Source organism: Belonocnema kinseyi, chromosome 3 (assembly GCF_010883055.1).
Source record: "Belonocnema kinseyi isolate 2016_QV_RU_SX_M_011 chromosome 3, B_treatae_v1, whole genome shotgun sequence".
NCBI lineage: Eukaryota > Metazoa > Arthropoda > Insecta > Hymenoptera > Cynipidae > Belonocnema > Belonocnema kinseyi.
In genome coordinates, this window is record NC_046659.1 from 3,628,731 (window position 1) to 3,643,519 (window position 14,789).

Genomic DNA, 14,789 nt, shown 5'->3' on the forward strand with positions numbered 1-14,789 from the left:
CAGCCTTGGAGGAGATTATGTTGAGAAATAAAAAAAAAAAATTCTTAAAAACGTTGTTTTTCTTGGTCAGGCCGGAAACTTATCAATCCACCCTCGTACTAGGACAGCAATCAGGCTTCACAAAAAAATCTGCTTATTGTGCTTATGTAGCGTAATAGTTTTGACCGAGAGACAAGGACTATAAAAACACATGGCCATAATCATGGATTAGTTTCAGGTAAGTACAGGGTTGGCCATTTAAAGTGGAAGTATTTGTTTCTCAAAAAAAAAAATTTTAACAATCATCTTGTTGTTTATTTATATAATCATTTATTTTAATTCAAGGAGATTTGTTCCAACTACTTTTTGAAAATGATATCGCGCAAATGGGCACCCTTGACCTTAAAGGTCAATGTGCTCTTTTTTCGGCGTTTTCCATCACGTTGGTCAATGTTTCGGCCGATATGGCGGTGATTTTAAGTCGTATGTTGGCTTTCAATTGAGCTAGAGTCGTTGGCTTTCAATTGAGCTAGAGTCCTTGGCTTGTTGGCGTATACCTTGGACTTCAAATAACCCCACAATAAGGTCCGATGCAGTTAAATTGGGTGATCTGGGATGCCAGTTAAAATCGCCATTTTTCGATATGTCATCTGATGGACAACGACGAAAAAATAGCACATTCGGCCGTCAAGGCCAAAGATGCCATTTGTGCGATATAATTTTCGAAAAGTAGTTGGAACAAATCTCCTTGATCTAAAATAAATGATTATCTCAATTACCAACAAAACGATTGTTTAAAAAAAAAATTCAGAAACAAATGCTTCCACTTCCAATAGCCAATCCTATAATAGGAAATTTCGTGGAAAATAAAACAGTAGGGACTCCAAGAAAATATTAGCTGATATTATGAAAACCTTTGGTAATATGTGGTGTTTGATGATAAATAGAATAAATTAATAATCCAATAAATTTAGGATATTACAGTGAGGAACAAGGAGAACGATCCCACCAAGGTATAAAACAATTGGAACATCGATATTAAGATGGGATACAAATATGATGGTTGACTTTTTTAAACGTTTAAAAGAGATCATGCTTCAAAAGTCATTAAACGTAAGAGATAACCTCTTCATAGATCTAATGAGAATAAGACAGCGCTATACCACAGAAATAAATAAATGAAGTTTGAGGTTAGAGCCTAATTGAGACCTGATGAGGATAAACATAATTTAGATTCAGTTATCCCAAACACATATAAGTATGGTGGTGTAATTCATGGAAAATTACACTTTTTTGGTGTACCTGTGTAACCGAAATTTGCAATTGTAATGCACCCGACAGAAATCAAAACAAATTAATGTAGCCAGAGCGCTCAAAGAAAAACTGGCGTGCCTTTGGACACACAGAGAAAGCCAGAAAAAGCTATCATTGAGCGACCCTGCTATTGTATTTGGTTTTCCTAACGCCAGGCGCATGAATATTCCCCGAATTCCATTTAAACTAAGTTTTAAATGACTGAAAATCAAGTGGCCGAAACGGGATTTGTCGTAATTTTTGGTTTTTCGAATTTTCAGGTGTCATAGCCTATTTTTTTGTAACTAACAGTTATCGTTATTTCTTTCATACCGAATCCTCATTTGGTATCATTTTTATATTTTCGAATTTCTATTCCCCATAGAATTTATTATTCCTAATTTTAATTTAATACCATATCTGTTTTTCCGAATTTGTATGTAACATAACTTTCATATTTCCGAATTTTCGCATAACCTAATATTCATGTCCAAGAATTTCTGCTTGTTACATTTCAGATTTAATCAAATTATCATTTGACATAATTTGTTCCCCTGAATAATCACATATTCTAGCATTCATTTACAGGAATCGCCATTTCTCATAGTTCCCATTTAATCGAATTGCCATGCCACTATTAAAATTTCGCGCATTTATTTTAGGCCGAATGAGCTGTATGACATATGGAAATTATGTGACGTGGCAATTCAAAGAAGTGGAAAATGTGACAAATGGCGATACGTGTAAATGAATGTGTTATTCTGGAAAAATAGAAGTTTTGTTAAATGATAATTCGAATCAATATAAAATATGATAAGTAGAAATTCATGCGAATGATTATAAGGTTATTTGGAAATTCAGAAAAATGACAATTATGTTGAATACAAATCGGAAAAAACAGAATTTGTAATAAATGAAAGATAGAAATAATTTCAAATATTATAGGGAATAGAAATTCAAATATATGAAAATGATGTTAAATGAGGATTCGGTATAATAAAAATTATGATAACTAGTAGTTAGGACAAATAGAGGTTAGGTCGCCTAAAAATTCGAAAAAATAAAAATTATGACAAACGGCGGTTCTGCAATTTGATTTTCGGTCGAATAACACATAAATTAAGTAGAATTTGGCGGACACTCATACGTCTCTATGATTGCATAGTACGTAAAATGCATAAAATTTAAGAAAATCTTACCTTCACTAGGCGAAGTATATAATTTTTTGCAGATCTCCTGGACCCCTCCGTGGCTATTAATTTTGTTAATACCTTCGCGACCTCTAACCTCCATGAGCTCTCGAAGTTGCTTCAGTGTGATACCATATTGGGCTGGTCGCCCATCTATTGTCGCCATCTCGACTTTTTCACCTAAGCTGGCAAACACCAACTTTGCTAGACTTCTTTAAAGCTATCAGCTCGAACGACTCCCTTACTCTCACACTCTGTGCCTCTAAACTGCTGAAGGTCCAGCAGCTGAAATTAAAAATAAAATATAGTCTTTTTATAAATGTGTAACAAGGATTTAAAATAAAAAGTAGTATCATAAAACTAACGAACAAAACCGTTTTTTTAAACTTATTTCTTGAAAAAAGATTTAAGTTGCCCATTCCAGAAATCGGAGTATAGTGAAGGCTGGAAACAACGTCTCACGGACGTGAAATTGATAATTAAAGATTCTAGTGGACTCATTGCGATGCGTATCTCGACATTTTGTTAGCCTCCGAACGCACCAATTATCAGGAAGACCAGCGCAACAAAATTATCTAAGTACAAACGTCTTTTAATTCTCATTACTATAATTTTGTTGTCGGTTTGTGACAAGAAGTGAACAAGGTTTGCGTTCTCGGAAATCCCATTCCAGGAAATCTGATTCTAATTTCTTGCGTCAACTTATCGACGATCCTCAAAGCAAGTTTTATTTTCTTTTGATTTTTATTATATAGGGTATTCCATTGCAAATCAAAACAAATTACTTTCAATTTTCTTCAAACAGCGTATATTATAGTACTATAGGGGCGAATTGTAAGGGTGGAAGTTGTTACACTTGAGCTAACAGTCCATTTTTTAATGAAACTTTATTGTGCCATACATCAGTGGCGTAGCCAAGGGAGGGGTATTGGGTGTTAGACCCCACCCCCCTGGACGATGGATGAGGCATATCTACTTCCTTTTTGTATACCATCGCAGTGCTCCATTTATCCGATATACCTTCCTAAAATACTTCCCCGCCCACTCTCACAGGTAATGAGGTGTCTCCCTAATAGAAATTTTTCAGAACCCTAATAAAACTATTCATTTCTGAAACTCAAAATGTGAACCATAATAATGTAAACTTTAAGTTTAAAAATATGTCTATAGAAAATCTTCACATAACGAAACCGCAATAAAAACTAGCATTTTGAATCTATTTTCCTAAACGTTAAAACCAACATTTATCGCAGATTATAAACGAGCATAAATGGCAGGTAATCTATGGTACTCATTGTAAAATGACATTAGAAGCCATTTTCGCAAATGAGTTTCTCATCATATATTTTAATTAAATAGATTTGAATGGAAAGCAGAAAAGTGTTCTGTTTGCTTAAAAGTAGACACTTTTAAACTGTCAGTCATAGGGACACAGAAAAAAATGGGAGGTTCCCTAAAGTTGCGGCTCAAAAAAAAGTTGGTATCATTCAGAACTTGAGCTCCAATAGATACCTATAGAGCAGTGGTCGGCCACTTTTGGCCCATTTTTCAGGTAAGGGCAGGTTTGACTTGCAAAGTAAGGCTGGTAAGTTAAGAATCCATTCACAGTTATCGACCGATGACTTGAGAAGAAAAGTTTCTTGCATATTGAATATGCCTTTAGGGTGAGAACTTTGCTACATAACCTGCAAATTATATTTATCAAGTCATTATATCTATTTTAATAGCGGTATTATTTTGTAACTTAATTAACTTCATTAAGTTATGCCCATCAGAGTTCGAGTACATGTGTACTTTAAGATAAATATTATATCATTAATCAAACATAATATCCAAGTGAGCAAAACGAAAAATAAGTTCATTAGAAATAGATTCAATTACAATTGAGATCCTTTAGAACCCCAAGTGCGGTATCATTTAAAGCTCATTTATCGTTTTGGGTTCCTTTTCAGCAAGTGGGGTTCATTTTTGTCGCAGCTGCTTTGGAAACAAAAATGGGTTCCAATGGAATCTTCAGTTTTTTTCTGTGGAATGTGTCGAGAAGGATCAGATGTACCTAGTTTAAGTTTATCCTATATTTTTGTCCAAGAATATATGAATTTGTTTTTGTTGATTTTAGAATATCCAACTTATAATGAAACTTAATTTGTTTTAAATATTATTTTTTATTATTTAAAAATACAAAATTATTTGAATATATCTGTATACACATAATTCTTTATAATATTATTTTGCCGCCGCTCTCATAGGAAAATTTTTACTGAACGCCAAGATCGAACTAGGGAAAATGCCACATACAATTTTCGATGGTGAAATACATCTTTACGAATATCTAACCCGATATTATCGAGCGTTTATCCTTCAAAATACAATGTTATACGATGTATAAAGACATTGTCCCCTGCCTTATCACCTGTTACAATGCAAAATCGTAGAAGATTATTTGCAAGTTCGATTATTTTCAAACGTGTACCATTACATAGAACTTCGTTAATAGAAATATTGCGAATTAGCATAACAATATAACTGTTTCTTAATTGTAATTCATGAGAAAGAAGGGTCGGTGGATTCAATGTGTTCAAGTATTCTGGGAGTATTGCATAATTTACATCTCCATTATCAAAATTTTCAACACTATCTACACTGTAAAAAAAATTTCTGGTAATTTTAATACTTTCAGCGTAGGTCCGATTATTACCTACTCCCAAAGTAACGCTTTCACTGACAATAACGAATATCCACTTTCAGTATGGAATTTAACTTTTAGGTTATTTAAATTTCTAGACAGATTCTGTAAAATTACAAATGCTTTATGAATTTTAAGTGATGGTATTCTAACCAAAAATATTCGAGTTTTCATTCAACATGTTAACTTTAGCATCTGCATGAGTAATGTGAATAATGGTAATTTGACTAGAAATGGTAAACTTCCCATTCAAATAAGTAATAAAGTAGAAAGCAGTTTTTTAATTAAAAAAATTCTTGTTTAACGTTTTTTATCAATTTTGCAATTAAATATTTCCATAATTTATACCGTGTACGCTCTTTTACACATAATTTTATTTTTACCAGTTTTTCATTATTTTCCGCAATTTCGAAACTTTAACAATTACTTGTACTTATACTACGTTCAGAGCTGTGCAAATGCGCCGCGTTATCAATTATCAAATTTGAAGACGTGAGATTATGTTGGAAAAAGGAATTTTTAGCAGTTTCTGTACTTCTTTAGTGTCCACAAATTCCACACTCTAAAACTAGGTCCATTTATTGGCTGCTCTGAAAGTCACAGAGTCACAAGCAGAAACTGTACTTTTACAAAGCCTTGCTATATTTCCAGTCTAAAAGTGGTAAAGTTACAAGATTGGTTGGAACTTCTAGTATGCAAGTGGTATTCATCCTATAATCAGAGTAGTAAAATTGCACCAATTTTTGTTGGTAATTTTACCATTCTAAGTGGTAGAATTTTTATATTTTTTACAGTGTACACTTGTATAAATTCGTTCTGTGGTTTTGTCGAATAGCTCCACAACTCTGTAATTTATTTCTTAAATATCAACATTTCGTGCTGATAATATAGCTGTCTTTGCTAGATCTCCAAATCTTCGATCCTTAATAAGTTTACTAAACATTGTCTGTACTATATCTTCGGTTCTAGTAGCTACACATTTTTCTGGTGCTATTGAGTAATTATCATTGTCATTTAAAGTACCATCTCCACAGACAATCAATACTATTCGAATTTTGCTTCTTGTGGTAAAGTACTCATATTTTCTGTTAATGAAAATGCAGAGACATGTTTTCAAAGTGAACTGAATTTAATGGATAAATTTACTAATTCGCTGCGAGTTGCATGACTTTTCACAGGCAGTAATTGCCTAAAATCTTCGCCAAGAATTATAATTTTCCCACCAAGTGGTAAATCAACATTCATGAAGTCACGTAATTTTCGTTCTACTAATGCCAAAGCATACCTTGGCGCCATTGGAGCTTCGTCCCAAATAAAAATATCTACTTCTCGTAAGTATTGAGCATCTTTAGATTGAATTTTGATACGGGAGACGGAATCAGAAAATAAAGGAACTGGCATACTGAAAGTTGTATGTACAGTCTTTCCTTGTGGAATAAGCCAAGTAATGATTACTTGGCTTATTGACAATTTTGTAAAAATAAATATACAGGTAGACTTTCTAAATTAACCCTCTCTTTCTATGTCCTATTCCAATTCTGACGGCCGTAAAGTTAGCTCGATACCATGTATAAAGTGTAAATTCGAACGGATCTCTTTTTCTAACGTTTGGAGTAGAAAGAGAGGTCCGTTCGATTTTTGATTTCGAAACAGGATCGGAGCCACACTGTAATAACTATTTGTCATTGGAATAGCACGTCACTTACCAATTCTGAACCTACATGTCGGTGTCGGTAACATAAACAATTGACCTATAATAATATAATAAAAACATTTAAAAAATGTACAACGACAATAAAAACACCAAAACGATGTACAACGATCAAATTATGTTTTTATCGAATAATTACTTGGATAATTGATAATTTTGTACAGTGTCGATTTTCAAAGTTTCCGCTTAGTGTGTTTACATTCAAACCAAAATGAGAAGCCAATCAGAAATCAGGAAAATGCGTTACGACTTTCGATATATTTCGACTTCGACTCATCTTCTTTTTATAATGGGATAATTTAAAACATTGTAATATAAAATAATACTATACTACATTGAACTATTGTTATTAATATTATTGTAATTATTAGACTGATACAATATTAAATAAATATTTTAAAAGTTAATGTTAAAATAGGAATAATATAATAATAATAAATATGGTACCCTAATTTTTCCCTGTAAGTAGTACCTCACTTTCTGTTCAGGCATGAAAACCCTCCCTATGGCCACTGCCATAGATGGCCTTTCTATCGTTTTTTTTTTAAATTATCATTTAAATTCTGAATATCTCAAAACATGTCACCCAAGATTTTATGAAATGCATATTGAAATTAAGCTTACAATTTCTAGTTCATAACCCTGAGTGGACATAAATGAACATTTCAGGATATTCTGAGATGATAATTAAAATAATAATTTAATTACAAAACTGGAGGACTCTAAATTCAGTACCTAACAGAATGAAATGGAAAATAAATTGGCACCGACGTAGCTGTTTCAAGCTGGGGCTGGGTTCTAAATTTAGATTCCTCGAGCTATGCAATTGAATAATTATTTTAAATAATATCTCTGTAACCATGCAATACGAGGTCTGTCCAGAAAGTATCCTTGTGCTCTACCTTTTTACTTAGTTGTGCTCTTGTAAAATACAGGTATTTACCATTCAGGAGAAACCTCTATGAGGCTCTATACTAATCGACATTGCACTGCAAATCTTTAGTCGACTAGTGTACGTAGTGTACTGAACAATGTGTATGCATTAATTTTTTCAAAAAACTGGGCCATTCATCTACGAGAACAATTGAGCGTGGGGATTCCATAACATCCTTAGCGCTCGGACTCACTCTCCCAGTACCCGGTGCCTTGCGTAAACGCGGAAAATTTTTCGAAAATTACCAACTTCGGAAATTCACTGCGCAAAAATATGACTATATGCGGCTCGACGACCCGCACAAATTTTATGAAGAATTTTTTTTAATGAAATTGATAGTTTTTTTTTGCTAAAAATTAAAAACCGGATATTTTCATTATACCGAAATCAATGACTTTTTAAATTAAACTCGCGAAAACTCGGCTTCTGTTCTACGAAATGATCTCGTTTTTTTTTCTCCAACTTTTTCAGGTTTTTTTAAATGCAAATATTTGCTAATATATGAAATACAACTTCATACTCATAATAAGATGCTTCCAAAAATTGTTTAAACAATTTATCATTGTCTTCAGAAATTTTCTCTTTAAATAGGGATAGAAAGTTGCGGTTTTTCCTAAATATCTAGTTTTGCTTTAACTTCGTAGTTACAAAAAAATAATAAGAAAACCCCAAAAAGTATCATTTTTCAAATAGTATTGTATCGCTTTAAATTAATGAATAGTGAAAGTTTTGTTTTGAATTATAATAAGCAGTTTTTTACAAAGCGCAATAGAAAAATTTGGTATTGCACATAGTTCATTGTCAGCCCCCCCCCCCCTTCTATCCCGGATAATCCCTGGGATCCATGTAGAAAATTTGGAGCATATATTTGAAATATCCGTTTAATTTTAGAAAGAAATATACACAGAAAAGAGATTGTTTTAAATATGATTCTTTATCAGGTTTATTCATTACTCTTTTTTCATAACTAAAAAGGCAAAGCAAAATTGGACATTTAAAAAACAACAATTTTCTTGCACTTATCTAAGAGAAGACAGTTACAAACCATAATAAATTAAAATTTAACCAAAAAAAAACGCAAATACCTAACAGCAACATCGGAGAGGATAGTTTTAAGCAATAATAATTTGTTTGAGCAATTAAGTTTGTTGTATTTTTTGAATTATTACCTGACTCTAAGTAGAAAGTGGACAAAAAGTTGAAAATTTAAAAAAAAACGCAGCTTTCCAGCATTATTCAAATTGAGTACCATCAGCGATAATAATAAATTATTTAAACAATTAATTTTGCAACTTTCATTAATTATCCACCTCACTCTAATAGGAAACTTATATAATAATAATTATGTATCAACTAAGTTTAATTGAAAATGGGATAAAAAGTGGAAGTTTAAAAAAAAACCGCATTTCAAAAGATTTCCAAAATTTTGCAAACAGAATCTGAAAGATTTGAAGGTATATTTGTAAAGATTTCGAAAAAAAGTCTAAGATTTTTAAGAATTTTGAAATGCTTCAAAAGGATGAAAGATTATTCTTGAGATTCCTGGAAAATATTTTTATGACGTTTTATTGAAAAAAATAATCATTAAAGAAAATTTGAAAAGGTATCAAAACATTTCAAAAGATTTCCAAAGATTTCGAAAGCATCTGGAAAATAAAAGGTCAATTTTGATAATTTTGATAATTTTTTAAATTTTGTAAATAGTGCGAGTTAGTTTAAAATATATCGTCCACACTTTTTTGACATATGTATAATCTTCAAATTTGTTTTGAATTTTTTCAAGAATATTTATATAACCTTAAAATCAAATGAACAAATAAATCTAAAAAAGAAATGTTTTTTAATTAGAAAGAGCAGAAGGAAGTTGAACATTTAAGTAGAAACCAGCACATTTCTTCACTTACATAAGAGAAGATAGTTACTATTTTTTTACATTGATTATTACCATACTAAGTTAAAATCGGATAAAAAGTTGAAATTTTCAGAAAAACCCGCAACTTTCCAGCATTATTCGAATTAGGTATCATTAGCAATAATATTAACCCGTTAACCATAGGGGAGGGGGGTCGATTTGACCCAGGCCGAAATTTCAAATCGGTGCCATTTGCGAGCCAAGCAAGAACATGGGTCCTTACCCCCATCTAAAAAATTTTAAGCTAGGATAGAAGCCTCACGCATAGTTTCTAGTCACTTGTATCCTTCAGTCAGCTATAGGGTGCAGTCAAAGTGCAGTTTGGGTCGATTTGACCCGCCCCCCCCTGCGGTTTACGTATGTATTTCGATAGATGACACTTGAGGTGAATTTACTATTCTTCTTTTTTTTCTATACCAGCGAGAGTAAGGTGAATGCACTTATTACTCCTTATAAGTCAAAGTATAAAAATTCATTATTTATTACATTTCAGTCAAGTTAGAACGATAATAGGAGCATGAACGAAAAGAGGTGCATCTACCTTACGATTTCACTTTATATTATTTGAATAAGAAAAATCATGGTCCTCTGTGTACATATTTAAATAAAAAAATCATTTTTTGTTATTAAATAAATGGTTTTGCATAGAACAATGTGTATATTTCTATCAAGACCTCCTACATTCACACCTAAAATAATGCATGAGATCATGTTAAAAATTAAGGGTTTCAATTCTGTCAAAATTTCTTCCAACATTTTTTCATTAAAAGGCACGCTCTTCTCCTTCCATTTCATTTTTGAACCGTTCAATTTCATTCACTTGTCTCTGAGTTATGAATTTTTGAAAAAACTATTTTTTTCTTTGAGTTTCAATTTTTTATTGTTAATTATATCAACAATAATTTTTTTGAAACACATATTGCAAAATTGTGCCATTAGGTAGAAGGTTCAAACAAGAACCATGAAATTTTTCAGATTTTTAGGAACACGTTTTTGATTTTTTTCAAAGCATCGGGTCGAATCGACCCCCCGCTACGGTGAAGTGGTGCGAAAAAAGCCCTACGGTTAACGGGTTAAGTTATTTAAACAATTAATTTTTCAACATTAACTAATTATCCACCTCACTCTTATTGTAAATTGGACAAACAGTTAAAAATTTCAGATAAAACCCCAACTTTATAGCATTATTGAAATTGAATATTATTAACAATAATAATAAATTGTTTAAACAATTCTTTTTGTTAACAATAATTAAGTACTACCTTAGTTTAATTGAAAATTAGACAAAAAATGTGAAGTTTTGAAAAACCCGCAACTTTCTATCTCTATTCTAAGAGAAAAATTCTGAAAACAATGATAAATTGTTTAAACAATTTATGTAAGAATCTTATTATGAGGATGAAGTTGTATTTCATATAATAGCAAATATTTACATTAAAAAAACCTAAAAAAAATCGTAATTAGAAACCAAAAGTTGTCTGTCCGCGAAACTTCCCTGCAGACTTTTGTCCGTCAAAGCCTGAGGAAACGATTCCTAGCAGTAATGGTTTGCATATAATTTGTATATTGCAAATATAAAAAAGAAATCTACTTTTACAACATAATTGGCATCAGAAGGGGTTTTTCATATAGTCATATTTTTTTCGCAGTGAATTTCCGAAGTTGGTAATTTTCGGAAATTTTGCCGCCTTTCCGCAAGGCACGGCGTACTGGGAGAGCGAGTCCGCTAAGGGCGTTATGGAATCCACACGCTCAATTGTTTCAAATCGAAAACCACCGCACTTCTATTTGCAGCGAAACGATTTCTATGCTTATAATCATAATTAAAGTGATGAGGTTAATAATATATATCGAGGAAAACATGAATAGTAAGTGTTCTTTGTTTTACTTCTGTAGTGTTGATTTGTAAATAATGCTGTAATTCCTAAGCTTCGTTGAGCTTATGAACAAGGGGGCACCGCGTAATGCCCCACACGGATTTTGCTATAAGTGTTATAAGTTAATTTAATGCGATATTTGAAATCTGTTGCGATGATACTGTACGTACAAAATTAGAAACGTGGTGTTTTTTGGAGTTTGTCTTTTACCGCTGCTATACTTACACAGCGGGCACGAGCGTTGCAAGTGACTTCAAGTTACCTAAAAAGTTAGTATTTTCTCTTCCTTAATTTTTAATTTTAAAATAAAAATAATTAAAGCAAGATTAATAAAAATCATTTATTATTATTATTATATTATAACAATGAAAATATTAACAATTCATCAAAATATTATTTTAAAAAACAGGGATTGTTCCCGTAAATAAAAAACTAGCCAGATATTTCATCAAGTGAAACAGTAATATTTAACTTGGTTGAGTGGTTGAGTCATTGCCGTACAGATTTTTGATTGGCCCAAGAATACGGAAACCCTAACGTTCTAAAACCGCGCAATTTTCAAATCCGAGTGTTTAATCCCTTCCTTTTTTATTAGAAAAAAAATGTAAATTGACCATATAAAAAAGATATACAAAAAACACAAAGTAACTATAAAGTAACTAAAATTAAGTTACAAGTTAAGGCATAAATCGTAACTAAGTTACGTTACAAGTTTTTTTTTAAAATTAACTAAGCTACTCTAAAACTTACAAATAACGTAACTTTTTTTTTAACTTAGTTACTTGTAACAAGTTACTAACCAACACTGAACGGTACCCACCAATCCTGCTTCCGAGGCGACACATGTGTAGTGCGAAAAGCTGCCAGAATTGGGACTACTCAAAAAGAGTATGATCATTTCAAAACAAGAATTCTGACTTGTCATTAGAAGAAGGTCGGATCCTCTCTGTCCACCTCATACGATAGAAGCAGAGATCTCAGAACCATTTTTTCGAATTCGATCGCACCTCGTTGTCTATTTCACATAGTAGAAAGAGAGGTCCGATCAACTTCATGCATCGACCACAGCAACGTTTTGTAACCTCAAACTGTCAAATTTTTTGCAAGCTGCTTCGTTTATTCATGCATAATTGCAAAATAGTGATGTGCTTTTTGGTGTGGTTGTATTCAAATGTTTCCGTATTAGAAAACAAAGTTTCAAAATATGTTTGACTGCGAAGGAAAATCCATCGGGAACGGTATACACGCCCCTGACTGTATAGTATACATGTGGAGTACCTCAATGGGCCAGTTTGCCACTCATCAGAGTGCGCGATCTGTTCAGGTGCGAGTTCTACGAAAATTCAAACTTATTGTATAAGAATAGCTTTAATTATACAAATTATTAGCAAAAATTTATAGTTCATTCGTAAAATAGTGTCAAAGGGTCAGTTATTCAGCTTAAAAAGAAAAATTTAATATTTCAAGTACGGTCAGTGTTTCTTGCAGTTTTACATGCCACGAACATAATATTATTGTTGACTGAAATAATGTTTCAAAGTAGCTGTTTCCAAAAGTTTTCTATTTTTTTACATTGAACATTTTTACATTGAAATGTCAACTATTACATTTTACTATGTTTGTTGAAGATTCCTCTTATTGGTTTAAAATAAAATATTTTGATGAAAATCAGTTTTCTTAATTAAAAATTGATTAATTGAGAATTTAACTATTCCATTTTTGGTTAAAAATTCGCCTCTTTTAGTTTAAAAATGAACCATTTGTATGAAAATTCATGTATTTTATTCAAAATTCGACACTTTTTATTGTAAATTAATATTTCTGGTTCACAAATCATTGTTATAGGTTGAAATTTTAACTTTTTTTGTTTTTTCTCTTGAAAATTGATCTTCTTATTTGAATCTTCAAGTATGGGTTTGAAGATTAGCCTTTTTTTGTTCAGAAAAATATTCTGCTTGTTTGCAAATGCATTTATTTTGGTTAACAATTTATTTTACTGGTTAAAAATTAAACTACTGTATTAAAAATATTTGTTTTGTAAAAAATTAATTTTGTAGGTAAAACCTCGACTTCTTAGTAGAAAAATTATCCTCTTGCTTCAAACATCATCTTTTTTGTTAAAATTTTATTATTCTTGGTTGAAAATGTATGTAACTCCTTCAAACCTCCTTTGTCTTGGTTTAAAATTATTTCTTTAACTAAAAAGTGAAGTATTTCATTTTTGTTTACAAAATTCCTATTTTTTGCATAAATTCAACTGTTTTTTATTCAATATTAAAATATTTTTTGTTGGAATATTTATTTTCAGTTAAAAATTCAGCTCTATGGCTGAAAATGCAGTTATTCTATTGAAAAATAAGCTTTTTATTGTTTAAATTAATTTTTACATTCTCATTTATGAGAGTGTAATGTAATCGTCCAAATTTTCGATCCGAAAATCATAACATTTTGTCGGTGTGGTCTGTATGGTTACCTGAATGTTGTAGCCACGCTAACTTTTGAAGGATTTGTCCAATCGTGTCCGCATTTCATACACTTCTGAAGGTCCCCAAAATGAAGGTTAAGTTCGTTAATCAGACATTTCCAATCAACATTAAAAAATTGAGAGCATTTTCAAAATTTCAATTTTTAAAAATTTTTTTACATTTTTGTCAAAGTTTCTTATAGATGGGTAAAAGTTTGCAAATTATCTAAATTAAAATTTTTTATTTCGATGAAAATTAGAAAAGTAACATACTTTTCAAAATTTTGAAAATTTCAAAAAAATAGAAAAATTTTTTTTTTCATAGATCCAAAAATTTTATTCAAAATTTTCATTAGACACCAAATATATTTTTAAACTATTCTAGATTTATAATCATGAGCTGATATGATACTGTGAAAAAATAGCTTCAAAATGAGCCCAAAAACATTAAAAACTATTGAACATTAAGGAAGTTATTGAAAATTTAAGAAAACATTGAAATATACACATCTTGAAACATCTACTTGAAAAATAAACAAAATGCTTCATCCAGGGCTCATTTTCTACAGAATTTTTATGGCATTTAATCCTTTATAGAGAAAATTTTTTTGCTTTGACAGAGTTAAAATTAAGAGAACTTAATCAATCATCAAAAAAGAGGTGAACTTAAAACTTTTGAACTGTAGTTCACACACACACACACACACACACACACATATATATATATATATATATATATATAC

General features: G+C 31.2%; 1 protein-coding gene across 22 annotated transcripts in view; it reads right to left on the reverse strand.

Moving 5' to 3' along the window:
• Positions 1 to 14,789, reverse strand: part of LOC117170201 (plasma membrane calcium-transporting ATPase 3) — a 1,035,667-nt gene that overhangs the window by 656,430 nt on the left and 364,448 nt on the right. For all 22 annotated transcript variants that reach the window (XR_004466737.1, XR_004466741.1, XR_004466738.1 and 19 more), the window contains one exon: positions 2,472 to 2,747. Coding sequence is in view for 17 of the 22 variants with exons in the window: in XM_033356800.1 (XP_033212691.1) it covers positions 2,472 to 2,628 (157 nt within the window). In the remaining 5 variants the exon portion in view is untranslated. The remainder of the gene's footprint in view (positions 1 to 2,471; positions 2,748 to 14,789) is intronic.